At 50.5% G+C, this 27,626-nt stretch overlaps 1 protein-coding gene across 1 annotated transcript; it reads left to right on the top strand.

Moving 5' to 3' along the window:
- The first annotated feature begins 1,225 nt into the window (after positions 1-1,225).
- Capn11 (calpain 11) lies at positions 1,226-25,784 on the top strand. The gene is made up of 22 exons (XM_059281804.1): positions 1,226-1,325; positions 8,713-8,963; positions 9,205-9,274; positions 13,018-13,136; positions 14,631-14,764; positions 14,948-15,116; positions 16,249-16,332; positions 16,424-16,509; positions 16,699-16,773; positions 16,947-17,110; positions 17,306-17,484; positions 22,041-22,052; positions 22,360-22,571; positions 22,853-22,892; positions 22,981-23,046; positions 23,131-23,188; positions 23,296-23,360; positions 23,614-23,682; positions 24,058-24,136; positions 24,232-24,348; positions 25,198-25,256; positions 25,370-25,784. Exons 1-22 carry the CDS (start codon positions 1,310-1,312, stop codon positions 25,394-25,396), a joined length of 2,151 nt encoding a protein of 716 aa, XP_059137787.1. The 5' UTR covers positions 1,226-1,309; the 3' UTR covers positions 25,397-25,784.
- Positions 25,785-27,626: the final 1,842 nt, after the last annotated feature.

The raw sequence follows: 27,626 nt of genomic DNA, 5'->3' as shown, positions 1-27,626 counted from the left end.
CAGGTATGGGAAGAGGGAGGGAAGGGCTCAGGGAAGCCTCCCCTGTCCCCTCCTTCTAACGGATAATAGGTAAGGCCTGAGGCCTTAGGCTCAAACCCTGGCTCAGCCTTTTACTTGCAGAGTGACCCTGAGCAAACAATATCACACCCCTGGACCTCACCTATAAAATGGAGTAGCAGCTCGCATGTGCTCAGTTGGGGGCGTGCTTGCCTAGCATGCGCAAAGATGGATTCGGTCCCCCGCAAGGCGGGAACTAGGCGTGGTGGTGCACACCTGTGACCCCAGCACTCGGGAAGCAGAGGCACTCAAGATCAGGTCAGGAGTTCAGGCGATGGCCCAGTGGGTAGAGAGAGCACTTGCCATCCTGACCTGAGTTCAAGCCCCAGAAGCCACAGTGGAAGGGAAGCTGTCCTCTGATATCCACACATATATGGAGGAAGCGGAAGCGGGGCAGGTAGCTCAAGTCCACAGTCTCAGCACCTGGGAGGTAGAGACAAGGGAGACCCAGGGTTCAAGGCCTTAGCTATGAAGCAAGTTTGAAGCTAGCCTGGGCTACTTTTTTTTTGGTTTTTCGAGACAGGGTTTCTCTGTGTAGCTTTGCACCTTTCCCGGGACTCACTTGGTAGCCCAGGCTGGCCTCGAACTCACAAAGATCCGCCTGGCTCTGCCTCCCGGGTGCTGGGATTAAAGGTGTGTGCCGCTGCCACCGCCGCCCTGGGCTCAGACTACATATCTTATTTAAAAAAAAAAAAAAAAGCTGGGTGGTGGTGGCGCATTTAATCCCAGCACTCGGGAGGCAGAGCCAGGCGGATCTCTGTGAGTTCGAGGCCAGCTTGGTCTACAGAGCGAGATCCAGGACAGGCACCAAAGCTACACAGAGAAACCCTATCTTGAAAAACCAAACCAAAAAAAAAAAAAAAAAGTGAGGATAGGAAGACATGAAGACGTGAGATCGTGACTTTTTTGTAAATGAGAAGCTTTTCAGGGTTAAACATGCAGGCTGAGGGGGTAGGAACAACCGCTTCCAGAAACCTTAGACTGACAGGGAGGGACTCACCCTAGGGTGGCCACCCCAGTTAGGTACTTGTTCCCTTGTCCCGCCCTGGCAGATCAGAAGGGCCAAGTGAGAAGGAGGGAATAAGGGCAGCTAGCCGTTAGACCCCTGACTGAAGACTCCCCCTGCATTGGAGAGTTCTGGGTGGGGGAGGGGCAGTCTCTGCTCCCTCCCCCCCACCGAGAACCTTCAACTGTCAAGCACTGTGTGTGCTAGGTCCTAGTTGCACTAGGTGTTCACCTGATAGCCTTCGGCATGCTGTACTCCCCAGGTAGGCACTCAAGGGGCCTGTCCCTTCTATATACTAGGACTTTCCTACAGAAATGCGAGCTGTGTTCCCTGAGACCTCAGACAGGGTACAGCCTCTCTCAGGCTGGATGCTCTGAGGGTAAAAGCTGGGCTTCCTCCTCATGGGTAGGGCGATGTCTCATACCCCTCAGTCATGGCTGTCTGCAAAAGGGTTTGTGTAAGGGGCCCCCATCAGCCATTAGAGATACGGTAAGCCTTAGGGAACAGAGAAAATCTCCCAAGCCTAGAAAAGTAGCCTCCTTAGTCCAGAGACCTGAGGTCCTAAGACACAGCAGAAGCAAACCGCTCAGATGAAGTCTGAGCTCTCCCCTCAGATCCAGGGCGGACTGGGGAGGAGAGGCTGAGAAGCTGGTCCTTCGGTAATCCAGCTCAGCTCTGGCCCTCCCACTCGGCCTGTGAGAGGGGAGGGAGCTGAATTAGTATGAGGACAAAGGCCCCTAGACTCTGCCTCCCAGCTTCTGTGACAGGCTAGTGACCTGCCTCCTGGATGTTTAGGCTTGAAGGAGACCCTAAACCCCTAGAGTTTTCTGAAGCAGCATCTCAGTTTCCTCCAAGCTCTGGAGAGCAAACTATCCATAAAACCATCGGTTCCCTGATTATAATGTAATAGTTTCAAAAATCCCTGGGAGTGGGGCCTGAGAGGACTCCGTGGTGACAAGCCCATACTGCTCTTGCATAAGACCCAAGTTTGGTTCCCAGTTCTCGTGTGGGGTGACTAACATCCACCTGTAACTCTGGCTCACAGGAGATCCAACACTTCCACCCTCTGTGGGCATTTGCATTTATGTACACATACACATAATTAAATATTTTTTGAATCACTGACAGTAGCGATTGGGATGTAACTAAGGTAGTAGAATGCTCTAATGCATGAAACCCTGAGTTCCATCCCCTTAAAACCATAAAACTGGATGTGAAGACACAGACCTGTCATCTGAGCACGCAGGAGGTAGAAGTGGGGGGATCTGGAGTTTAAGGTCTCCTCAGCTACATGGGGAGTCTGAAGCCAGCCTGGGTCTATATGAGACCCTGTCTAAAAAAAAAAAAAATAGTATTCATATTCAGTGTTCTTACCACAACGAAAGTGTGTGAGGTGTGTGAGATAGTGTATCATATGTTAGTTAGGTCAACCGAGGCATTCCAAATAAACAGATTTAGGGGGTTGGAGGCATTATTCTTGGTTTTTTGTTTCAGAGACTGAGTTTTACTATGTGGCTTAGGTCTCAAAAACAGGATCCTTGCCAGTAAGCTGGATTAGTAAGTAAAGCTGGATTTGCTTGCCACAAAGCCTGATGACCTGAGTTCAATCCCCAAGATCCACAAGGTGGAAGGAGAGAGCCTACAGCTTGTTCTCTGACCTCCAGATATATGTGCTCTGGTACATCTATGCACACCTTAAAAAATAAATAAGTAGCCGGGCGGTGGTGGCACACGCCTTTAATCTCAACACTCGGGAGGCAGAGCCAGGCAGATCTCTGTGAGTTCGAGGCCAGCCTGGGCTACCAAGTGAGTTCCAGGAAAGGCGCAAAGCTACACAGAGAAACCCTGTCTCGAAAAACCAAAATAAATAAATAAATAAATAAATAAATAAATAAATAAATAAATAAATAAATAAGCAAGTAAATAAGTAAATAAGTAAATAAGTAAATAGATATAATAAGCAGGATCCTCCTGCCTCAACCTCCCAAATGCCAGGTTACAGTAATGTGCTACCACATTCTTCATAGATTTCATTTTTCAAAAATCTACAGGTCCCTAGTCTGGTGTGGGTTGCACCCCACCTTGACTTTTAGTCTGATGGAGGAGGCAGTTTCCTATTTTTCAAGACAGGGTTTCTTTGTGTAGCCCTGGCTGTCCTAGAACTTGGTCTGTAGACCAGGCTGGCCTCGACTCAGAGATCCGCCTGCCTGTGCCTCCCGAGTGCTGGGATCCACTGCCCAGCGTGGTCATGTCTCTTAAGACCTCCCATAGTCATCTGCCCGAGCTTCTGCCCGCCTCATCTGTCTATCTGTCCCACCTTGCCCCCCTCCCACCAACCCATGTGTTGCATGAATTTTTCAAGTTAATGACGTCACCGAACACCTACTCGCCCCAGATAAGACCCCAACAAGAGGCCAGAGTCTAACCTGGGCTTGTTTACGGTGCACTGGTGAGAAGTTACTCACAGGAGCATCTCTGGAAAGTCTCACCCTAGCACGGATGACAACTTCCCGGTCGCTACACAGACCAGCTTCCCTTTAACTAACCTTCCGCGTCTACACACTCTGGTACTTCCCAAGACCACGTGCCGTTGGCACAGAATTTCAATCAGGTGGCTAGGATGTGCAAGAGGGAGTGGCTGGGACCTCAGTGAGGATCCAGCGACCCTGGGAGACCCTTTCCTCCATGAGGGAATGTCTACAGGCGCCACCTTGAAAGCCCACTGCCAGCGGTCACAGCTACTCTGATGAGGATGACAGTGGTTGCTGTACTTGGGCACAGGACCCCACAACACCATGGGAAAGGACCTGGGGCAGCTGCCTTCTCTAGAGATGCTTGCCATAGCAATGGTAGTGGGAGCGAGGTGGAGCTTATGACTCTCTGCTGTCCACACTAGGTAACAAGCTCAGACACTGGGGACTTTCATGGGGATGCTAACCATTCCTGTCAGTATGATAAGAAACAACTCGGGGGGGGGGGGGGGGCTGGAGAGATGGCTCAGAGGTTAAGAGCACTGGCTGCTCTTCCAGAGGACCTGAGTTCAATTCCCAGCAACCACATGGTGGCTCACAACCATCTACAATGAGATTTGGTGCCCTCTTCTGGCCTGCAGGCTGAACACTCACTGTATACATAATAAATAAATAAATCTTTTTAAAAAAAAGGAAAGAAAGAAAAAGAAACAACTCTAAGCTGGGCAATGATCCTGGACGGAGCTCCCAGGGAAATAGAGAGGTAAAGCTGCACCTTCGCTGGGCTGGTCTGCCCCTGGTGATGTCCAGTCCTCTCGGATACCAGCCCCTTCTGTGACCCTCCGAGACCTCCAGCAGAGGCTGAGCCCCACTCAGTCCCAGCGCAGCCATGGCAGAGGCCTCCCAGGGTGGCCCGAGTGGAAGGCACCAAGGAGCTCACTTCCCTGTGTAGATGACCTGAGTCTGCCCCAGATTCCACAGCCTCTGCAGAGCCACTGACGTCTCAGGCTGAGTGACCGTTTGTCCACATGGAGGCAATGCTGTCCCAAGCTTTGTAAGGCAGTCAGCTCATGTGGGCTCCGTCCACTACCCGCCAATAGCAACCACCTCAATTCTGGCGGCAACCAAAAGCATCTCTAGACATGGTCAAGAGACCATGGCAGTCTCCCTTGCTGAGAACTTCTGTCCCTCCCTCCTTTCCTCCCTCCCCCCCCTCTTTCTTTCTTCTTTTCTTCCTTTCTTCCTTTTTTCCTTTTTTCCACACATAGTCTCACTATGCAGCCCTGGCCTGGAATTTGCTATTGTAGATCAGACTTGAGCTCACAAAGATCCACCTGCCTCTGCCTCCCAAGCCCTATATTTTTTTCCATATGTAGAAATCTGAGTCATATTCTTATATATCACTGGGCAGAAAGGTAAAGTAAAGGTGGATCAAATGCCTTGAACAACAACAACAAAATAACAAAAAGACCTGAAACACTGAAACTTGGAGGAGAAAAATCAAAACACAACACAGGCACAGAAGGGAACTTCCGACGGGACTCTAACTGCTCCGGATGTAAGAGGAAGGACTGGCACACAGGACTGCATCAAATTCAAGATGTTCTGCCCTGAAAAATAAGCAATCGACAGAGTGAAGGGAGTGCCTGAAGAATGGGAGAAAGATCTCCACCAAATAATTATCCATCTGGTTAGATTTTTGTCACCTTGACACAAGCCAGAGGCATCTGAGAACAGGGAACCTCAATTAAGAAAATGCCCCCAACATATTGGCTTGTGGGGCATTTTCTTGGTTTGTGGTTGATATGGGAAGGCCCAGCCCAGGGTGGACGGTGCCAACCCTGGGCAGGCAGTTACAGGCTCTATAAGAAAGCGGAGTGAAAAGCTATGAGGAGCAAGTCAGCAAGTAGTGCTCCCCCCCATGGCCTTGGCATCAGCTGCTGCCTCCAGGTCCCTGCCATGCTTTGCCAAGAGAAATAAAGAGTGTATTCACTTGCTGGAGTCACCAACCTGCCTGCACCTTGATTTAAGCTAGGAAGATTCACAACCCTAATTTGTGAAGCACAGAACTACAGAAGTTCATGCTGTTTCAGCCACCAAATACCTGGCAGGCAAGTCACAGCAGCAACAGGAACCGGATGCAAGCATTAATCGTTATCAATGCAACACGGAAATGATTTCCTGAAGTGGGTCTCATGGCCTTCAAACTTATTTATACTAACTTTAACAGTTTCAAGTAGAATGTCTGCTTCCTTAGAAATCATATTTGACACATTCTTTTTTTTAAATATTTTCACATGTTTTACCAGAGTAGGTAGACCAAAAAATACAAGAGTATTCAGAACATGTAACATTACTTGCAAAACAGTGAAACTGAAATATTTTTCAATGTTAACAAAACAAAATGACTTACAGAAATGCATGTTTAAAAAGTAAGCATGACCCAGAAGACTACATTTACTATTCTGATTTTACAGAGTTCAATTACTTAATGATTCACATGTAATAGAAAACCATTTTTTAAATTTATTTTTCTATTATCAGCTTGATACAGCAAAAATTCTTATCCTAAGAGTGAAATGTTTCATTGAGCCAAGCCCTATATTTTTGTTGTTATTTTGTTATTAAATATGCATGGATGCTTTGCATGCATGTACATCTGTGCATCATGTGAGTTCCTGGTGCCCTCAGAAGCCAGAAAAGAGAATCAGATCCCTGGAACTCAAGTTGCAGATGGTTGTGTGAGCTGTCATGTGGGTGCTGGGAATTGAACCTGAATTCTCTGGAAGAGCAGCCCCTGATTTTTTATTTTAAATTATGTGTCTATGTGTGGGTATGTGCACATGGGTGCAGGTACCCAGGAAGGGCAGAAGTGGGCTTCAGGACCTCCGAAACTGAAGTTGTGGGTGATTTATAAGCTCCCGAGTGGGTCCTCGGAAGGACAGAAGCACTTTGAACTACCGAGCCATCGCTCCAGTCCCTGCGTCTCATTTTCTGAGACACCACTGCTGTGGGATGTTCTGTATGTCACATGTGTTGCTGATTAGTCAATAAATAAAACACTGATTGGCCATTGGCTAGGCAGGAAGTGTAGGCGGGACAAGGAGGAGAATAAAGCTGGGAAGTGGAAGGCTGAGTCAGAGAGACACCGCCAGCCGCCACGATGACAAACAGCATGTGAAGATGCCGGTAAGCCATGAGCCACATGGCAAGGTATAGATTTATAGAAATGAATTAATTTAAGCTGTAAGAACAGTTAGCAAGAAGCCTGCCACAGCCATAAAGTTTGTAACCAATATAAGTCTCTGTGTTTACTTGGTTGGGTCTGAGCGGCTGTGGGTCTGGCAGGTGATAGAGATTTGTCCTGACTGTGGGCCAGGCAGGAAAACTCTAGCTACACACCACTGCCAAATGATGCTCTCCAAAGAGGCCCCATCGTTTCCAGTCTCCCTGGCCGTGCTCAGGGGCCCCAGTCTTCACTTGCTCACTATGCCTTGTCATCATCCCTCCCATCTGTGAGTAGGATGGGGCGTCACTTGGTGTTCTTGACCTTCTGAAAAATATCCAGGCTGTTTCTGTTTGTTTTCTGGGGCAAGGTGTCATTTAACCAAGGCTCTCTGCAAGCATGATGCTTACACTGTGTTTGGTCCTGGAGAGACGACTCCACAGTCAGGAGCGTTTGCTGCACAATAGTGGGGACCAGAGTTTGGATCCCAGCATCCCCGTGAGAAGCCAGTCACTTGGCAAATGTCTGTAACTCTAGCTCCAGGGTTCTGACACCTTCCGCTCCCCCAACACCCAACACACGCAGCATACTCATGCAAACACAGACAGGTGCACATATAAATAAAATAAAGCCTTTAGATTTATGGGGCTGGAGAGATGGCTCAGCGGTTAAGGGCACTGGCTGCTCTTCCAGAGGTCCTGAGTTCAGTTCCCAGCACCCACATTAGGTAGCTCACAACCATCACCTACTCCAGTCCCGGGGATCTGATGTCCTCTTCTGGCCTTGGTGGACACTGCATACACCTGCCCAGACATATATGCAGGTATGACACCCATACACATTTTTTAATTAAATAAGGCTGGGCATGGTGGTACACACCTTTAATTCCAGAACTTGAGAGGCAGAGGCAAGAAGATTTCTGTGAGTCTGAGGTTAGCTTGGTCTACACAGTGAGTTCCAAGCTATATAGTAAGACCCCATAGATAGATATATAGACAGACAGACAGACAGACAGATAGATAGATAGAATAAATGAGTATTTAAAATAAATGGGGCCAGGTGGTGGAGGCGTATGTCTTTAATCCCAGAATTCGAGAGGCAGAGACAGGTGGATCTCTGTGAGTTCGAGGCCAGCGGATCTACAGAGTGAGTTCTAGGACAGCCAGGGCTACATACAGAAATCCTGTCTGGGGGGGGGGGGGAGGGTAGGAGGCGACTCAGTGGCACCAGCTGCCCTTGCACAAGATCTGGGTTTGAATCCCAGCACCCACATGGTGGCTCACAGCCATCTGTAACACCAGTTCCAGGGGATCTGATCCCCCTTCTAACCTCTGTGAGCTCCTGCAAGCATGTGGCGCACAGACATACACTCAGACACACACACAAATACACACAAAAGTAAGTAAGTATTGTCTTCATTAGGGTTTCTATTGCTGCAACAAAACACCATGACCGAAAAGCAAGTTGGGGAGGAAAGGGTTTGTTCAGCTTACACTCCCACATTGCTGTTCATCACTGAAGGAAGTCAGGACAGGAACTCAAACAGAGCAAGGACCTGGAGGCAGGCGCTGATGCAGAGGCCATGGAGGGGTGCTGCTTACTGGCTTGCTTCCCCTGGCTTGCTCAGCCTGCTTTCTTATAGAACCCAGGGCCACCAGCCCAGGGATGGCACCACCCCCTGTGGGCTGGGACCTCCCCCATGGGTCACAAATTGAGAAAATGCCTTACAACTCCGTCCTCTCTGATGGCTCTACCTTGTGTCAAGTTGACACACAAAACCAGCCAGTACAGTATGAAAAACTAAAAACCTCTGTGGCTGAAGAGGATTGACTCCTGACCCCCCTGCTTCCACCTCCCCAACACCTGCTGCTGCCACCCGCCCAGCTTCAGTAACGTTTTAAATCGGGCTACTTAGGTTTCTTTCTTTCTTTTTTTTTTTCTTTATCGAACAGAGCCCATTTATACTGAGAACGGAATGGTGGCCTCCATAAACAGCAACAGGCTCAAGGCCAGGGGCGTGGGCCAACACCAAAACGCCCGCAACTACAAGAACCAGAACTTTGAGGATATTCGAGCAGCATGTCTAAGGAAGGGGGAACTGTTTGAGGACCCCTTCTTCCCTGCTGAACCCAAGTCTTTAGGGTTCAAGGACCTGGGCCCCAGCTCCAAACAGGTTCAGAACATCTACTGGCAGCGACCCAAGGTGGGCACTGGGAACGGGAGGGCCCGGTGCCCTCAGAGCTGGGGATGGTTCCGAACATACTTCCGTCAAACCTCCTAGTTTAATCCTGGGCTGGCACCCAAGCCTGGCTGTCGTAGCCAAGCCGTGGTCAAATGGCTCGGGGTTCCCCCTACTGCTCACCTAGAACTCAGAGGAGCAAGGGAGGGCGGATGGGGCTCTTCACCCCTCGACAGACACTGACGCTCTTATTCCTTCACCACAGGACATCACGCATAACCCCCAGTTCATTACGGATGACTTCTCTCCCACAGACATCTGCCAAGGGGTTCTCGGTGAGTGGGGATCCATGAGCTGGCCTCCATGGGAAGAGTGGGGAGAAAAGGATTGGGATGTGGGGCTACGGCATGGCTCTCGAACCTGGAAGCCTGGGACTCCCTAGACTCCACCTACCTCTGTTTCCCTGTTCCTCCCCTTCCAAGAGATGACAGTCCGTAGGAGAATCACGTGTGTCCTCTATGTCCCTTCTGTATCTGCTGCAGTCTGGTTTGGGAATAAATTGGGGTGGTATAGCAGATATTTGTTGCTTAGCAATCGGAGGCGGGTGGAGAGACGGCCCACAGTTAAGGGCACTTGCTACAAAATACTGAAGACCAGAGTGCAGACTCCAACACCCAAGTACCAAGTCCATCATCCAAAATACCTGAAGCTCCAGCTCCAAGGAATCCAGCGCCCCCTGCTGGCCTCCATGTGCACAGGCGCACCCCCTGCTGGCCTCCATGTGCACAGGAATGCCCCTGCCCCCGCCCCCAGGCCACCGCATGGGCACTCTCAGACAGACACACAGACAAAATAAATCTTTTTTTTTTTTTTTTTTAAGTTTCAAACCAGGCATGACGGTACCTACCTACAATTTCAGCACTAGGGAAAAAGGGGCAAAAAGGTCAGGAGTTCAAGGCCAACCTGGGGCCACATGAGACGGTCTCAACCAACCAGCAAGCAATTTTGACCTCACAGGCTCTGTTGGGGAACCTCAGAAGCAGAGGTGTGGGGCTGGCTCAGAGTACCTCATGAGACCACTGCTGAGGTCCGCTGCACTGTGGGACCTGGTCCTCTGAAGACTCGCCTGGGTCCAGGGCTGCACTGTTGAGATACTGCTGCACGTGGATGAGGTCTCAGTATCTAGCTGGCTGTTGACAGGAGACTTCGCCCCTTCCCAGAAGCTCATCTACAGGGCTGCTTGAGTGTCCACACAGCATGGTAGTTGCTCCCAATGAGTAGCCCAAGAGAAAACAAACAGAAAGCTCCAGGGGCTTTTTGTTTATTTATTTGCTTGTTTTTCTTTATTTATCGAGGCAAGGTCTCACTATGTAGCCTTAGCTGGCAGAAAACTATGTAGACCAGGCTGGCCTTGAACTCATAGAGATCCATCTGCCTCTGTCTCCCAAGTGCTGAAATTACAGGTCTATGTCACCATAGCTGGCTCATTTATTTATTTTTTTTACTTAGCATGAAACCCAGGGCCTTCAGCTAGGCAAGCATTTCACCACTGAACTATAACACACCCTGCCCCCCCTGCCCCCTGCCCACCTGATCTCAGGTTCATACACACACACACACACACACACACACACACACACACACACACACAGAGTAATTTCCACCATGTTTTATTAGGAACAAGCCCTGAATGTGGCCCATACTCAAGAGGCAAAGGATTATGGGGCTGGGTGTAGCTCAGTTGGCAGATTATTTGGCTAGCATGCATGAATCCCTTAGTTCAATACTTAGCTACTTAGCATCACATAAAACTGGGTATGATGGCGTGTACCTATAATCCCACAATCTAGAAGAGGCAAAAGGATTATTCACAAGTTCAAGGCCAGCCTGGTCTACAAAGTGAATTCCAGGTTAGCCAAGAGCCTAGAGACCTTGCCCGCCCCCAAAAAAGAGTATGGGCAATTTAAGGTCATCCCCAGCTATACAATGAGTTCAGGGCTAGCCTGGGCTATAGGAGACCCTGTCTTTAAACAAACAAACAAAAAAAGCCTGGGAATTGGGCCCTATCATTTGAGGAGACAAAACTCAAGTGTTTGTCACCTGTCCCAGGTGGTAGGACTTCTTTAGTCTGGGCCAACATATAATGGAGCAATGGAGTCACATGACACTGCCCCAGGCTCCAGGTTATCTCCTCGCTCCTAGCTGGTCCAGGCTCATAATCTCTTCCCACCCCTTCAGTGCCAGGGCAGGCATCAGGACCGCTTTATTTTCTATTTGTGGCAGGGGAAAGGGCAGAAATAAGTATAGCAAGAGGGCAAGGAGCACAATGGCCCCCGTGGCTCAGTGGGCCCGAGGGATGCTGGGTACAGGAGGAGGAAATGAGGGCTGTGCCCTTGTACTGATGATGACTGCAGCTGCCCTCCAAAGCCCAGAGGCCGCTAGTCATCACAAAAACTCCCCAGTGCACGAAAGCTTGGCCAGACCCTGGAGCCCACACAGCAACCCCCATTACCTGGCCTCTCGCCGAGAGCTGACCCTGGGGGACATGGCAGTGGATGACTGAGGCATGGCACTGTGCTCCCGTCTTCAGCTAGCTCCAGGGCTCACAGTGGGATAGAGACAGGGCCCATCATCTCCAGTAGAATGTGGGTGATGGGACAGACATCTTTCCATGTTCAGATTTAAAACATTTTTAAATTATTAATGTGTGTGTGTGTGTGTGTGTGTGAGAGAGAGAGAGAGAGAGAGAGAGAGAGAGAGAGAGAGAGAGAGAGAGAGAGAGTGTCGGGTGCCCTCAGAGGCCAGAAAAGGGCATCCAATCCCTTGGAGCTGGAATTACAGGTGTTTGTGAGATATCTGATGTGGGGGCTGGGACCTGAACTCTGGTCCTCATGGTAGAGCAGCAAGTGCTCTTAACTCCTGAGTCTTCTCTCCAGTCCCAATGCATCTTTTTTTTTTTTTTTTGGTTGGTTGAATGGGTTTTTTGTTTTGTTTTTGCAGTTTTTCTTTTTAATTTTCATATATGTGTTTCTGTATATGGGTTTGTGCACGTGAGTGCAGTGCGTGTAGAGGCCAGAAGAGGGCCCTGTCAGATTCCCTGGAGCTAGAGTGACAGGTGGTTGCAAACTATCTGATGTGGATGCCGGCCTGAACTCAAGTCCTCTGAAAAGCAGGACGTACTCTTAACTGCTGAGCCATCTCTCCAGCTCTTGATTGTTTTTTTTTTTTAATATATTTTAATTTTATGTGCATTGGTGTTTTGCTTATGGAACTGGAGTCACAGACAGCTGTGAGCTGCCATGTGGGTGCTGGGAATTGAACTCAGGTCCTCTGGAATAGCAGTCAGTGCTCTTAACCGCTGAGCCATCTCTTCAGCCCCCTTGATTGGTTTTTTTGAGACCACGTCTCACTTTGTAGACCAGGTTGGTGACAAATGAACACCAACCGTCACCACTCAAATGCTGAGATCACAGAAGTTTTCTAGAGAGACATCTTGGGCCTTTGGCCGCTACTCCAGCACATTCACAAGGTGGAATGAGACCCACAGAGAAGGGTTACTGGATATGTTCAACAGGTGGGAACTCTTCCTGAGAGAGAGAGCAGGATGCTATGCAGCCTGCCCAAATTCCCCCAAACCAAAGTGTGTTACCCCGATTTGTGACTCCCTTGACTGAACAAATTCATGAGCTCACTATCTGAGCTCTGCCTCAGTTTTCCCATTTGGCTCTTTTCCCAACTTCTCAGTGAAAAAGCAGAAGGAGCCAGGCGGTGGTGGCACACGCCTTTAATCCCAGCACTCGGGAGGCAGAGGCAGGCAGATCTCTGTGAGTCTGAGGCCAGCCTGGGCTACAGAGTGAGTTCCAGCCTGGGCTACAGAGTGAGTTCCAGGACAGGCTCCAAAGCTACACAGAGAAACCCTGCCTCAAAAAACCAAACCAAACCAAACAAAACAAAACAAAGAAAAGGCAGAGGGATCTCTTCTGGGGAGATCTGTAGGGCTGCTCCTCTGACTGGGGACCTGGGGCCTCCACTCATGTGGGGCTGCTCAAGGAGCAACCTCTGCCTGCCTGCCTTTAAGGGGACTGCTGGTTGCTGGCCGCTATTGGCGCCCTTACCACGTGCCCCAAACTGCTGTACCGTGTGGTGCCCAAGGGCCAGAACTTCAAGAAAAACTATGCTGGCATCTTCCATTTTCAGGTGAAGGGAAGGGGGGAGGACAAAGGGAAAAGGGAAGGAAGGAGGGAGAGAGAGAGAGGGAGGGAGGAAGGGAGGGAGGGAGGGAGAGAGATTGAGTCATCATTCTATTGCTGTGAAAAGGCACCATAGCCATGCTAACTCTTATAAAGAAAAGCATTTAAGCAGGGGCTGGCTTACAGTTTTAGAGGTAAGTTGATTACCATCACGGCAGGGATCGTGACAGCATGCAGGCAGATATGGTACTGACTGAAGATGCGGCTGAGAGACATGTCCTGATCCAAGGCAGCAGGAAGCGAGACCTTCTGGGCCTGGCTTGGGCTTTGAAACCCCCAAGCCCACCCCCAGTGACACACTTCCTCCGGCAAGGCCACACCTCCTAAACCTTGTAAAACAGTTGCACTCCCTGGTGGCTAACATCCAAATACATGAGCCTATGGGGGCCAATCTTATTCAAACCACCAGAGAGAGAAAGACCATGCATGCACTTACTTTGTTTTTCAAATACAACACTGATTGGGGTGACTTTTCAACTAACCTTCAGAGAAATACCTGCTTATGAAAGAAATCATGTAAGCTAATTTTTTTAAAGTTTCGATGAAAATAATTAGCGGCTTGTGTCTCCCTTCCCATTCTCACTGTGACTGTGTGTCTGTGTCCATGTCTGTGTGTGCACACGCACGTGCTCGTGCCCAGGAACACATTACATAGGTATCATGACACTGAAAATCTCCACAATATAATTTATATGACCCTTTAACTGATATAGGAACAATTCTGAGTGTCATAAAACAGGGAGAGGATTTTAAGATCTGAAAGCTACCTTTTTTTTTCAGGATAAAGCCTCAGTCTAAAGGTGGGTGGGGTTTGCTTTCTTTCTTTCTTTCTTTCTTTCTTTCTTTCTTTCTTTTTTCAATGATTTATTTATTTATATTTCATGTGCAGTAGTGTTCTATGTGTATGTACATCTATGTGAGGGTGTCGAATCCCCTGAAGCTGGAGTTACAGACAGTTATGAGCGGCATGCCATGTGGGTGCTGGGAATTGAATCTTGGTCCTTTGGAAGAACACCAGTACTCTTAACCACTGAGCCAAATCTCCAGCCCCATGGGTAGGGTTTTCTTGACGCTGGAGCAAGACCCATGTTTAAGGGTGGAGGTGGGGGAATAGAGAGAGACTTTAGGGCTTTTGTGGACTTTCTCTTACATAGTCTAAGGAGTGACTGGGCCTTGGTCAAGGTGGCTCAGTGGATAAGTGCACTTATCCCAAGCCTGATGGATGGCCTGAGTTTGATCCCTGAAACTCACATAGTGGAAGGAGAGAAATATCACACACACACACACACACACACACACACACACACACACACACACACACACACACACAAATCCCCGTATGAGTGACTATTGCTAGTATGTTCTTGACTTGGCCACCAGGAGGCGCTCTGAGGACAGCGTTCACCAGTGTGCAGACAAATGTCCCTTTGCCACCTCACAGCTTTGGCAGTTCGGGCAGTGGATGAACGTGGTGGTGGACGACCGACTGCCCACGAGGAATAACAAGCTGGTGTTCGTGCACGGCGCCCAGCGCCAGGAATTCTGGAGCGCCCTCCTGGAGAAGGCCTATGCCAAGTAAGTGGCCCAGACCAGGAACCAGACAGGCGGCCTCAGGACCTCGGGCCAGGCCACTCACTGAACCAGGGGAGGAGACAGGGCACGATCAGGCACCTCTCTCTTCCCTCACCGTTCTTCCCGACGGCTCCCTCCAATGCACGTCTGCAGCCCGGAGCTCAACAGCGCCCTGTCTGCCTGCAGGCTGAACGGATCCTACGAAGCGCTGGCGGGAGGCAGCACCATAGAGGGTTTCGAGGACTTCACCGGCGGCGTGGCCCAGAGCATCCGGCTCCGGAAGCCCCCTCACAACATGCTAAGGCTCCTCAGGAAAGCCCTGGAGAAGTCTTCCCTTATGGGCTGTTCCATCGAAGTAAGCCAGGCTGGGTCTTGCCCCACCCTACCCGGAGGCTCTTTCCCCGTCTCTTGAACAAGTTTTGTCTGCCTCTGGTCCAGAGTGTCTGTCCCCACCTGGCATATCCTCTGCTTTGTTGTGACTTTCTCCTCAGTGTTTTCTGTGACCTAGAGAGAAGGGAGGAGATTCCAGGAGGGCAGTGACCTTTATTCGGTTCATTTGCCGCTGGACCCTGGGACTTTGGACGATACCCAGCGTGCAATAAGCACCCGACAAATATTTATTCAAATAAATAGCTGTACCCAGAATGCTCCCATATACCAGCAGTTACGTGGGGGGAGGGAGTTATTGAAAAGGAGGAGGGGGAGGAGGAGGAGGAGAGGGCTTAGTCCCCACAAAGTCTGCACACAAATGCTTGTGGCAACTCTGCTCACAACAGTGAAAAGAGCGATCTAGTTGTCCTTCCGCAGGCGAATCACAATAATTGTCTGGTTTAAAAAACTGATTGTTGGGGCTGGAGAGATGGCTCAGCGATTAGAGCACCGACTGATCTTCCAGAGGTCCTGAGTTCAATCCCCAGCAACCACATGGTGGCTCACAGCCATCTGTAATGAGATCTGGCGCCCTCTTCTGGCCTGCAGGCATACATGCAGGTAGACAGAACACTATACATAATAAATAAATCCTAGGGCACCAGGCACACATGTAATACACAGACAAACATGCAAATAAAACACTCATACACATGAAATAGAAGATAAATATCTATTTATTCTAAAGACAATGACACTCAGTGTCTTTCTCTGGCCATCCCATGTGTGCACATACACCACACACACACAAATAGGTGACTGCTATGGTCTGTGTGTGTGTGTGTGTGTGTGTGTGTGTGTGCATATATATATGTAAACTATAAGCAAGGTGTGGTGGCTCATGTCTATAATCCCTCCAGAGTCTGAGGCAGGAGGACCAGGAGTTTAAGAATAGTTGAATAGTCATGGTTACATAGGGAATTTGAGACCCTTAATGCCATGTTAAACATCTCCGTATGTATATATAATGTGTGTTATGAGTCACATAAAACAATGGCTTTCTTGTGATTTCCAGACCAGACCTCAAATGCCATCCATCCCTTCCTCCTTTTCTGTAGATCACCAGCACTAGTGACTTTGAAACGATGACCCATAATATGCTGGTGAGAGGACACGCTTACTCAGTAACTGGCCTTGAGGACGTGAGTGCAGGCAAATGGTGTCCCTGGAGAGCCACAGGTATGTGAGGGCCGCCACCTGCCCACGTCCTGAACGTCCACGCCTCTCCCCCAGGTCCACTACAGAGACAAGGTAGAAACCCTGATCCGGGTCCAGAATCCCTGGGGCCGGATTGAGTGGAATGGAGCCTGGAGTGACAGGTAGATGCCCTGACCCAGGGGAGGGGAACAAAAGACACAGCAGGACCCACGTGGCAGCCAGTGTCACAGTGGGGCCAGCCCTTGTCCCCATGCTGCTCTGTTTACCGAGCACTCTGGAGGTGGCCTTCAGAACGTCCCTTAGGGAGGAATTGCGGCTGCCCTTCCCTTCCGCTGTTTTCCTCTCTGCAGAGCCAGGGAGTGGGAAGAGGTGAGTGTGGACGTCCAGTTACAGCTGCTACGAAAGAAGGAAGATGGGGAGTTCTGGTCAGTGAGGCTTGGGGGGGGGGGGTGCGTCGGACTCCCCATACACATCCCTCATCTCCCGCACCATCGTCTCCACTGGACTGGGAATGGGGAGGAGGTCCCTCCACAGTCAGGGCTGCAGGTGTGCCCGCGGAGTGTGCCGACAGACAGCGCTGTCTGCTCTCCCACCCCAGGATGTCCTATGAAGACTTCATGAGCAACTTCACGCTCCTGGAGATCTGCAACCTCACCCCCGACGCACTGTCTCCCTTGGAGTACAAGAGCTGCTGGCACACGACGTTTTATGAGGGCAGCTGGCGGAAGGGAAGCACGGCGGGAGGCTGCCGGAACAACCCCGGTGGGTGTGGGCAACCTGCGGGCACAAGGCCCCAGAGTCAGGGCGGTCGAGGGCAGAGTCAGTCGGATGCCACGGCCTTCAGGAAAGGAGGCAGATGTATGGCTGGAACCTCGGTGCACCCGAGTCACGGACGGACGGACGGACGGACGGAAGGCCCTGCCCCAGCATAACCACCTCGACCTGCATCTCCCACAGAGACGTTCTGGAGCAACCCCCAGTATAAGATCTGTCTCCCGGAGGAGGACGACCCAGAGGACAACTCGGAGAAAAGCGAGGTGGTCTGTACCTGCCTGGTGGCCCTGATGCAGAAGAACTGGAGACATGCGCGGCAAGAGGGAGCCCAGCTGCTCACCATAGGCTTCGTCATCTTCTCGGTGTGCCTCCAGGGTCCCCAGCCACTTGTGCTTCCCCTCTGGCCTCTCTTCTTTTTTTTTTTTTTTTTTTTTTTTTTCCATGTAGACCAGGCTAGCCTCAAACTCAGAGATCCACCTGCCTCTGCCTCCCCAGTGCTAGGATTGAAGGCGTGCACCACCTCTTAAGACCCTTCATCCCCTGGACCCCTGTGAGAGTCAGCCCCCAAAGCCACACAGCCCTGCTGCTGGAGTGGTGGCGTCTTGTGCTCTTCCTGAGCCTCTGTGCAGGCTCTCTCTCTCTCTCTCTCTCTCTCTCTCTCTCTCTCTCTCTCTCTCTCTCTGATGTTTTGTCTGCATACATGTTTGTTTACCACATGCGTGCCTAACACCTGCAGAGATCACTGGAGCTGGAGTTACAGATGGTTGTGAGTCACCATGTGGATTCTGGGAATCAAAGCAGGCCCTCTGCAAGAGCAGTCAGTGCTCTTCACCACTGAGCTAGCTCATCAGTCCAGCCCCTGACTCTGTTCCCTTTTCATAGATGTGTTTGTTTGTTTTTGTCTTTTGAGACAGAGTTTCTCTGTGTAACAGCCTTGGCTGTCCTGGATCTCGCTCTGTAGACCAGGCTGGTCTCAAACTCACAGAGATCCGCCTGGCTCTGCCTCCCGAGTGCTGGGATTAAAGGCATGCGCCACCACCACCCTGCGGTTTTTTGTTTTGGTTTTTTCTATTAACCTACCACACCAACTACCCTTTCCTTTGTGGCAGGCATCACCCCAAAGACCCGGTACATGACACTTATTATTGCCCTTAGCGGACAGGGAGGAGACTGAAGACAGGCGAGATGAAGTGACCACACTAGCTCACACACTGAAGGGGCAGAGGTGGAGGCTGTGTCCTGATTCCTGAACAATGGTCTTCAGCAACTTCACACTCCCCCACCCAAATGTGGCCCCAGCCACTCCAAAACTGCTCACTGCAGAGGCCAAAAGGGATCCCCAGACTGTGTTTCTCGAGACCAGTCATGATTTGCAAGATCCCAGACATGCCCGTCTAGTCATTCCCTTATGTATTCAACACGTATGGACTACTGTGCAGTCTCCTACTGAACACCAAGTCCCTGACTAGTCCCCGGGCACTCAGTAGTGAACAGAAGTAGTGCTCACTCACCAGCATGTGTAACAGTCTAGGCTCCACCCCAAGGGGAGAATAGAAAGGAGGGGGGGCCAGGGCTGCTTTTCCTCTGTGGCTAATACACTCTTCCCAAGACAGGAAGGCCAAGGTTTGGGGCCAGTAAGAAGGCTCAGCGAGGAAAGGCATTTGCCTCTAAGCTTGACACCCTGACCTTAGTCCTCCAGCCCCAGTGTGGAAGGAGAAAGCCTACTCCCTCAGGCTGTCAAAGCAAGCACACATTCACAAAGTAAATAAAATGTAAAAAAAAAAAAAAAAAAAAAAAGTCAAGGTTAGGGGGCTGAGCACTTGTTGCTCTTCCAGAGGGCCCGAGTTCAGTTCCCAGCACCCACAGGGTGGTTCACAACCTCAGGAATGTCCATACAAACACGCAGGCAACACATTCACAAACATAAAATAAATCTAAAAAAATTTTTTTTTCGAGATAGAGTTTCTCTGTGTAACAGCCCAAGTTGTCCTGGATCTTGCTCTGCAGACCAGGCTGGCCTCCAACTCACAGAGATCCACCTGCCTCTGCCTCCCAAGTGCTGGGATTAAAGATGTGTGCCACCACCTGGCTCTAAAAAGAATTTTAAAAGTCCAAGGTCAGTGCTCGCTTCAGCCGCACATGATGATACTAAGAAGCTTAGCACGGCCCCTGCACAAGGATAATGAGAAAGCTCTTGAAGCCGTCCTAATTTTTCCATACTGAGGAGCAGAAAGTTGTTGTGAAAGTATTGAAGGCACAAAGTCAGAAAGATAAAGTAATAAAATAAATATGGAGCTTTTTAAGTAATAAAAATCAAGCCTTGTTCAAAAAAAAAAAAAGTCCACCGTTAAGTAAGGTCAAGGGAGACTGTCCCCAGCCTGAGTGCCCCAGCACATCTGCTAGAATAAATGTGCTATGCGCCTATAAACTGTGTGCTGGCCTGTCTGTAATCTTAGCACTCGAGAGGCAGAGGCTGGAGGATTATCATGAGTTGCAGGCCAGCCTAATCTATACATCGAGACCCTGTCTCAAAACAAGATAAACAAAGGTGCTCACAAGCCCTGCGTGGGGCCACATCCCTAATCTGCTTCTCTTGGTATAACTGAATACCACGGGCAAGCTAATTTATAAAGAAAAGAGATCACTTAGCCGACTACCCCGTCAGTCCGAGAACACGGTGACGGCATCTGTTTGGCGTCTGATGGCGGCTCTCCTGCTGGGTTGTGACATACTAAAGAGCACGATGAGAAAAGCCAGTGCTCCATTTTGGTTTTTGGTTTTTGGTTTTTTTTGTTGTTGTTGTTTTGAGACAGGGCCTCATGTAGCCTAGGCTGCCCCCTGATCCTCCTGCTTCTGCCAAATGTTGGGATTATAAGCATGCACACCACATCTAGCCCCTCTGTCCTCCCTCCACCCCTCTTCTCTCTCGTTCACCTATGCATGTATGCACGGAGTCGGTTCTTACTTGCTACCTTCCTGGGTCATGGTCTCTCTTTGTTCCCGCTGCTACACAGGCTCCTCCAGGCTGGCAGGTCTGTGAGCAGCCGGTGTTCCTGTTGTCCCCACCTCCCATCTCACCACCTGAGTCCTGGGACTGCAAATGTGCACCAGCCCATCTGACTCCAACACACACACACACACACACACACACACACACACACACACACACACACAGGGTTTTCTCCTTGTAGCCCTTGCTGTCCTAGAACTCCCTCTGTGGACCAGGCTGTCCTGGAACTCCCTCTGTAGACCAGGCTGTCCTAGAACTCCCTCTGTAGACCAGGCTGTCCTGGAACTCTCTCTGTAGACCAGGCTGTCCTGGAACTCCCTCTGTAGACCAGGCTGTCCTGGAACTCCCTCTGTAGACCAGGCTGTCCTGGAACTCTCTCTGTAGACCAGGCTGTCCTAGAACTCCCTCTGTAGACCAGGCTGTCCTGGAACTCACTCTTTAGACCAGGCTGTCCTGGAACTCTCTCTGTAGACCAGGCTGTCCTGGAACTCCCTCTGTAGACCAGGCTGTCCTGGAACTCCCTCTGTAGACCAGGCTGACCTGGAACTCCCTCTGTAGACCAGGCTGACCTGGAACTCCCTCTGTAGACCAGGTTGGCCTAGTTTTTTAAAGTGGGTTCCAGGAGTGCTTGCTTCAGCAATACATATACTAAAATTGGGGGAACGTGGGTTCCAGGGATTGAACTCGGGTCACTAGCCCTGAGTGGCAAATGCTTTGGCCCACTAAGCCACCTTCCTGGTCCTTTCCTCCTCTTCTTATAGAGCCACTAATGCCATCACAGGCCCAGGCCATTACTCTCATGACCTCATCTAATCCAAAATCATCTCCAAATACCATTGACATGTGACCTTGGTATTTATTAAGTTTCCATGTAAGTTTTAGAATGACAGACACCCAAACCTTGGCAATCACCTATTTTATTTGATCTGATTTAATTCATCCTGTGCGAACTTATTTGAAAATACTATTTTTTTTTTAATTTAATTTGGTTGAGACAGAGTCTCTTTATGTAGCCCTAGATGGCCTGGAACTGTCTATGCAGACCTGGATGGCCTCAAACTCACAGAGATCTGCCTGCCTCCACCTCTCATATGAGGGGATCAATATGTGTGCACCACCACACATATAAGATCTTTAACTCTGAATTATGTGTATGTGTCTCTGTGTGGGTATATGCACACAAATGAAGGTGCCTACAGAAGCCAGAAGAATCCAGAGTTCAAGGCCATCTTCGGCTACATAGTTAGAGACCGGTCTGGGCTACAGGATGCCCTGTCTCCAAAAATCAAAACAAAACAAAAACTAGTGATGTAACTCATGTGCAAGAAGCCCTGGGTCCTGTCCCCAGCAATGCATGAAACTGGGCACTGTGGCACACGTCTGTTATCCCAGCACTTGGGAGACGGAAGCAGGAGGACCAGAAGTTCAAAGTCATCCTCTGCTACACGGCAGATTCAAAGCCTGGGCTACGGGGGCGGGGCAGGGGGAGGCAAACATCCCAATGTATTTGCTCCTCAGTCTCAGTAGCCACCACTCCATTCCTGTAGGTGACGCTCTGTGAAGTGACATCCTAGCAGCACACTCTTGGGCTCACATCCCAACTCTCTTTGCCTTTTAGCAAATCATCCCTGCCTCTCCAGGACTCTATCCCCTGTCCTTAGCCCAGAGTGATAAAAATCTGCCTTTGTAAACTTTGTGCAAACTGTACTTTGAAATCCCAAACGGACAAATTCTTAATGCCAACAGCCTACACCCCACCCACCACCATTGCTCCAGTGCCCTGACAACCCCAACCCAGGCTCACACTTGTGCTCACATGCTCATGCACACACACAGTGCACACTCACCTAGTTGAAGGCTAGAGCCCCTTCACTGCCCTGAAGATATGACCCTCTCTTTTCTTTTCAGGTCCCAAAGGAGGTACAAAAGGCTTACTCCTGGGCAGGCGTCCAGCTCCCCCCTGGCTGTATGTGGGTTGGCAAGGGGGGTGATCTGGAGAATAGTTCTGGGGAACCCTGGGTTAGGAGTCCAACCCCTATGACCCAACGGAGGGAGTCAGGGGAGGGTGAGAGCATACTGGAGTTTTTGACTGCATGGGAGGAATCCAGGCCACAGCAGTGGTACTCACACCCACCACCAATCCTGCCCCCAAAATGGATCACCTTGGGAGATCCATTCTCCTGGCGCTCCTGTGCTAGTCCCGTACCCACCTCCAGGGTACATACAGTTTCAGAACCTCCAGGACATCCATCTGAAGAAAGAGTTCTTCCTGAAATATCGGGACCATGGCTTTTCAGAGATCTTTACCAACTCACGAGAGGTGAACAGTCATCTTCGGCTGCCTCCAGGGGAATACATCATTATCCCCTCCACCTTTGAGCCGCATAAAGATGCTGACTTCCTGCTTCGGGTCTTTACGGAAAAACACAGTGAGACCTGGTGAGGGCTGACCTCACTTTGGTGAGGTTCCCTGCCCAAGGGATGTAGGATGTCAGGTTCTGGCCCTCCTCCACGTCAACCCTATTTTACACTCAGGTCAACTGAGGCATGAGGATGTGAGGTCTAAATTGGTAATAGAAACAGTAAAACTAGAGCCCAGCTTTGATGGACCATTCAGTACTGCTCCATATACAATGACAGGACCTTCCCCAGGTCACCTCATTGAGAACCTCATCTCTCTGGCCCCCAGTCACCCTAAACCTTCACTCTCTTATGCCCAGGTTGCTGGATGAAGTCAACTGGGCCGAGCATTTCCAAGAGGTAATAGAAAGCTTTGGGACTGAGGGGTTGAGGGTGTGAAGGATGTTTTGGAGACTGGCTCCCTCCCTCCCCGGCTTCTTTTCCCCAGGAGACCATCTCTGAGAAGGATTTGGACCAGGACTCCATCCATCTGTTTGAGATGGTGGCAGACAAGGTGAAAAGACCAGGGGCAGAGGCTGAAGGGAGGTGGCCACTGGGCCAAAGGGGCAGAGGAGATGATTGCAGTCTCTCCTCCTAGGACAAGGAAGTAGATATGTATGAGCTACACAAGCTTCTCAACAAGCTGGCGAATAAATGTAAGTGGTCCACCCCACCCTCAGAGTCCATCCCTATAAAGGTCACCCCATCTTGTCCCACACAGCATTCCTCCTTTACTTCTTCCTCCACCTTGCCTCCCTCACAGTCAAGAACTTCAAGACTAGAGGCTTTAGCTTAGATGTCTGTCGCCGTATGATCAACCTCATGGATGTATCCTTCTGCCCCGTGGCAATCTTAACCAATATTTCCCATCTTCTCCGCTGCCCTCCAAGGTTGACTCAGAAGTGGCCATCTCCCCAGCCAGCCTCAGGACCCTCCTTTGTGATAGGGGTTAGATTTGGTGGGTAGCTAAAGAGTCCACTTCTGGCTGTTAGTATTCAGGGACCCCAAGCCTGTGTCCAGGCCTTCTGTTCCCTTACCCTTCAGATGCCTCTTCACTCTTATCCTTGACTAGCCCCTCTAGAAAGATGGTACTGGCAAGCTGGGTCTTCTGGAGTTCCAGATCCTGTGGAAAAAGATCAAGAAATGGACGGTAAAGAGCCCGAAAGAGACAGCCAAGAAGGGTGGGAACTAACAACGAAGCCATTATAACTGAAAACACACAGAGACACACCTCATACATACACACACACACACACACACACACACACACACACACACACACTGGTTAGTAACCGTATAGCCTGGCCTAGTCATGAAGGGTGCCTGCGGAAGGCACTGGGCAGGGTATCAACATCCCCTTGCCCTCAACCACGAGAAGACAGGAACATTAGAGATTCCAGTGGTTGGTCAGGGTGGTGGGGCCCCAGGGTCTTGGGCAGCTGTTTAAGTCAGTCACACTGCACTATTCTCTTATTTCAACCACCATGCTACACACTCGGCCCGGCCCGATGACATCTGTCTCCAGGACATCTTCAAAGAGTGTGATGAAGACCACTCCGGGACCTTGAACTCCTACGAGATGCGCTTGGCAATAGAGAAAGCAGGTGGCCAGGGAGCATGAGGCTGTCCAGAGACAGGGAGCTGGGAAGTCAAGTCTAGGGGCCTGAATTCTGCCTCCCCCGCCCCATCTGTCTCCTAGGCATTAAGATGACCAATAAGGTAACTGAGGTGGTGGTGGCTAGGTATGCGGATGATCAAATGATCGTGGACTTTGACAGCTTCATCAACTGCTTCCTGAGGCTAAAGGCCATGTTTGGTGAGTGTGGCACCTGCCCCCCTCCAGCTTAGGCCAGGCAGCCTGGCTTGCTCCCACACCCACTCACCCTGAGGTCTTTCTGTAGAACCACTCCCCACAGAAAACACAGCAGACCCAAGTTCAAACCCACAACTTGCTGGGACCGCGCCTATTGTCTGTACCTTTCTCTAGAGGATATGATAACGAATGGTAACAGTTCTGCCCCAGGGGCAGAAAAATCAGGAGTTCAAGATCATCCTCAGCTACAGAGTGAGCACGAGGTCAGCCAAAAGACCCTGTCTCAAAAAATAAATCAAAATAAAACTATTATCCCAAGGATGGATTGGGTGGCCCATATTTATACTACTTGAAATTTGGGAAGTTGAGACAGGAGGATCACAGGTTTGAGGCAACCTCAGCGGCTTAGTGAGACTTTGAGTTAAAACAAACAATAGGGAGAGCAAGCTAGCTAAGTATATAAAAGTGCTTGCTACCAAGACTGAAGACCTGAGTTCGATTCCCAGGGCCCACACGGTGGAAGGAAAGAACCAATGATCACAAGTCTGACCTCCACAGGTGCAAGCTGTGACATGTGGTCACCTGCATACCCCTCCCACATCCAATAAATAAATAAGTGCAAACCAATAATAAGTCAGTACTGGCCCCATCTCCCCAGCACTCTAGTACAGAGTAAATGAGTCTGGGGCAAGAGCTCATAACCGGGCCTGGCTCTTAACCAGTTGTGACATTTCATTCCTGATGGGCAAGGAGTAACTTCCTATCTTCCCAAGTTTCTCCTTTTCGGGGGAGTGGGTCATTTAGACCATCATCTCGGCGCTAATCCCTCACCCCACCTTTCCCTTAAAACAGCATTCTTCCTATCCATGGACACCCAGAAAACTGGTTCTATTTGCTTGAATATGGAGCAGGTACGTGGGAAGGGGTGGGGAGGTTGGTCGGGGCCACAGATGGTCCCCTCCCCTCTAGTCCTGTCCACTCTCCATCCTCTGCAGAATGTCTCTGTTCTCTGCTCTCCTTGCAGTGGCTGCAGATAACCATGTGGGGGTAGGGAGATTCGGAGCCTGGCCCCTCCTTCTGCCGGTGGTGCTCCAGCCAGGATGGTGGGTGCTCCTTGTCACCCTCACTCTCCAGTGCCCCAGACAGTGTTTACTCTTTACCCAGGTTCCAGGCTCACCGGAGCTCTAACCCCCAACCTCACCCCACCCACCCCTGAGCACTCTCATGCTCTGAGTGTTTTGACTGAAAATTAGGTGGCCTCCTCCCCGGATTTCCCTGGGGAAGGCAGCCTGGCAGCCAGCTTAGTGTCCCCATATGCTATCAACTCACGCCCGTCTTCTTGCGAAGATTTCCATTGCTCCTCTGCCCCACCCCCACCCCCGCCACGGACATTATTCTAATAAACAGGACATGGTTTGCCACTTCCTCGACACCAAAGATCCACTGTATCTCTGGGAAGCATCTACAGATGTCTTTGTCACAATTACTAAGGGGCACTCCACCGTCCCAGGATGCTAAACGCAGCCCAGTCCCACGCCTATGAGAAAGTCAGGAACTATTAGGTGGGTTGAGCAATGTGGGGTGAGGGGCACCACTGGACCAGCTGCCAGCCAAGCCTGAGCTTGGACTGGCAAAGCCAGAGGCTACAAGGCCCTGAGCCAACTCTGGTCTCCTCTCCCTCAAACTGGAGCCCTTCCAAACACAGCACTGCCGGGCAAGAGCCAGCCAGCCACCAACAAGCCACACAAGGAGGGGTCCCTGGTGTGAGACTGGAGGTCTCTCTTCCTGCCGCTGCACAGGCTACTTCAGGCCCGCTGGCCTGGGAGCAGCTGCAGTTTCTGTTGTCTTCCACCCCTCATCTCCCCACCAAAGAGTACTTGGCTTGCAGATGTGCACCACCTTATCTGGCTTTTTTGTTTTGTTTTGTTGTTTTTTTGAGACAGGGTTTCTCTGTAGTTTTGGTCCCTGTCCTGGATCTCGCTCTGTAGACCAGGCTGGCCTTGAACTCACAGAGATCTGCCTGGCTCTGCCTCCCGAATGCTGGGATTAAAGGCGTGCGCCACCACCGCCCGATCTTATCAGGCTTTTTAAAGTGAGTTCCTGGGATCAAACTCAGGTCATCACGGAGTGGCGAGGGCTTCCCCCAACTAAGCCATCTTCCTGGTCCTCTCTTCCTCTTTCAGAGCCAGAAATGATGCCTTCATAGAACCTTCCTCTCATGACCCCAGCCTCTTAGACAGGACTACCCCACTTCCCTTAGACTAAACCTGTGTTCCACAGAACAACTGGAATTGGAATCCTCTCCGGTCCAAAGGAAACTCAGTTTCCCCAAATTTTGGTGGATAGGCAAAAGCCAGTGTTCCTCAGAAACTCGTGAAGCCAGTTCCCCTCTACCAAAAAGAGCAGAAGGGACAAATGTTTATCTGTGGTGCCTATTAGCACACCCAAGCTCATGGTGGCCTCCGGGCTCCCTCTGTATCACAAGTACCTGTGACACATTTCGGAACTCGGCATCCTGACTCTTCTCAGGTCTTTTTACCCCCGCCCTCCTCCCAAACTTCCTCCAGCTCATGGGCTTTCCTCCCCGGCTTAGCTGCGCGCTCTCCTCATCTAGCCCTGCTATTTTGGCTCTCTCTCTCTCTCTCTCTCTCTCTCTCTCTCTCTCTCTCTCTCTCTCTCCCTCGTCTTCCTCTCTTTGTCTTCCCCTCTCTTTACCCACTCTTTTGCTCTCTCTTTGGCCCACTCTCTCTCTGTCTCTCTCTCCCCTCTGCCTCCTCTGCCTCTCTCTGCTGGCCATGTTTAATCTACTGCTCTCTCCCTCTGCTCCGCACTGCTCAGATACCTCTGGCTGTTCTCTCCCTCATATCTACAATAAAAAAAACCTCCCCTCAACCATACCATAGAGTGGCCATGTTGTCCATTTACAGTCTCCAGTTTCTGCCCACAAGTAGGGCTGGGTACTTCCAACTGGTGTTGGCCAGGCCCACCCTGGTAGGCTGTGGGGACAAGAGGAATTCCCATCCTTTTAGAGCCCTCCTGGTTCTCCAGCCCCTCCCTTGCTCCTCTGGCAGCCTGCACAGGGCTTCCTCCATCTAGGCCACACCCGGCTGTCCCCTGAGGAACTGTTTCCTATCCTGCCATCCCCTCGCCTTCCTCTCTGTGTCCCTTCCCATGTGCTAGGTCACACTCTCAAGGGAGCCTCTGAAAGTGCTGTGCCTGCCTTCCCTTTGAGTGAGGCAGCGGCCTGTCCTCTGCAATGCTCTCTCCCTAAAGAGCTCGTC

The sequence above is a fragment of the Peromyscus eremicus genome, chromosome 16_21 (genome assembly GCF_949786415.1).
Source record: "Peromyscus eremicus chromosome 16_21, PerEre_H2_v1, whole genome shotgun sequence".
NCBI classification, from domain to species: domain Eukaryota; kingdom Metazoa; phylum Chordata; class Mammalia; order Rodentia; family Cricetidae; genus Peromyscus; species Peromyscus eremicus.
Note: the sequence above shows the minus strand (reverse complement) of the source record. Positions and strands in the feature narration are given on the sequence as shown.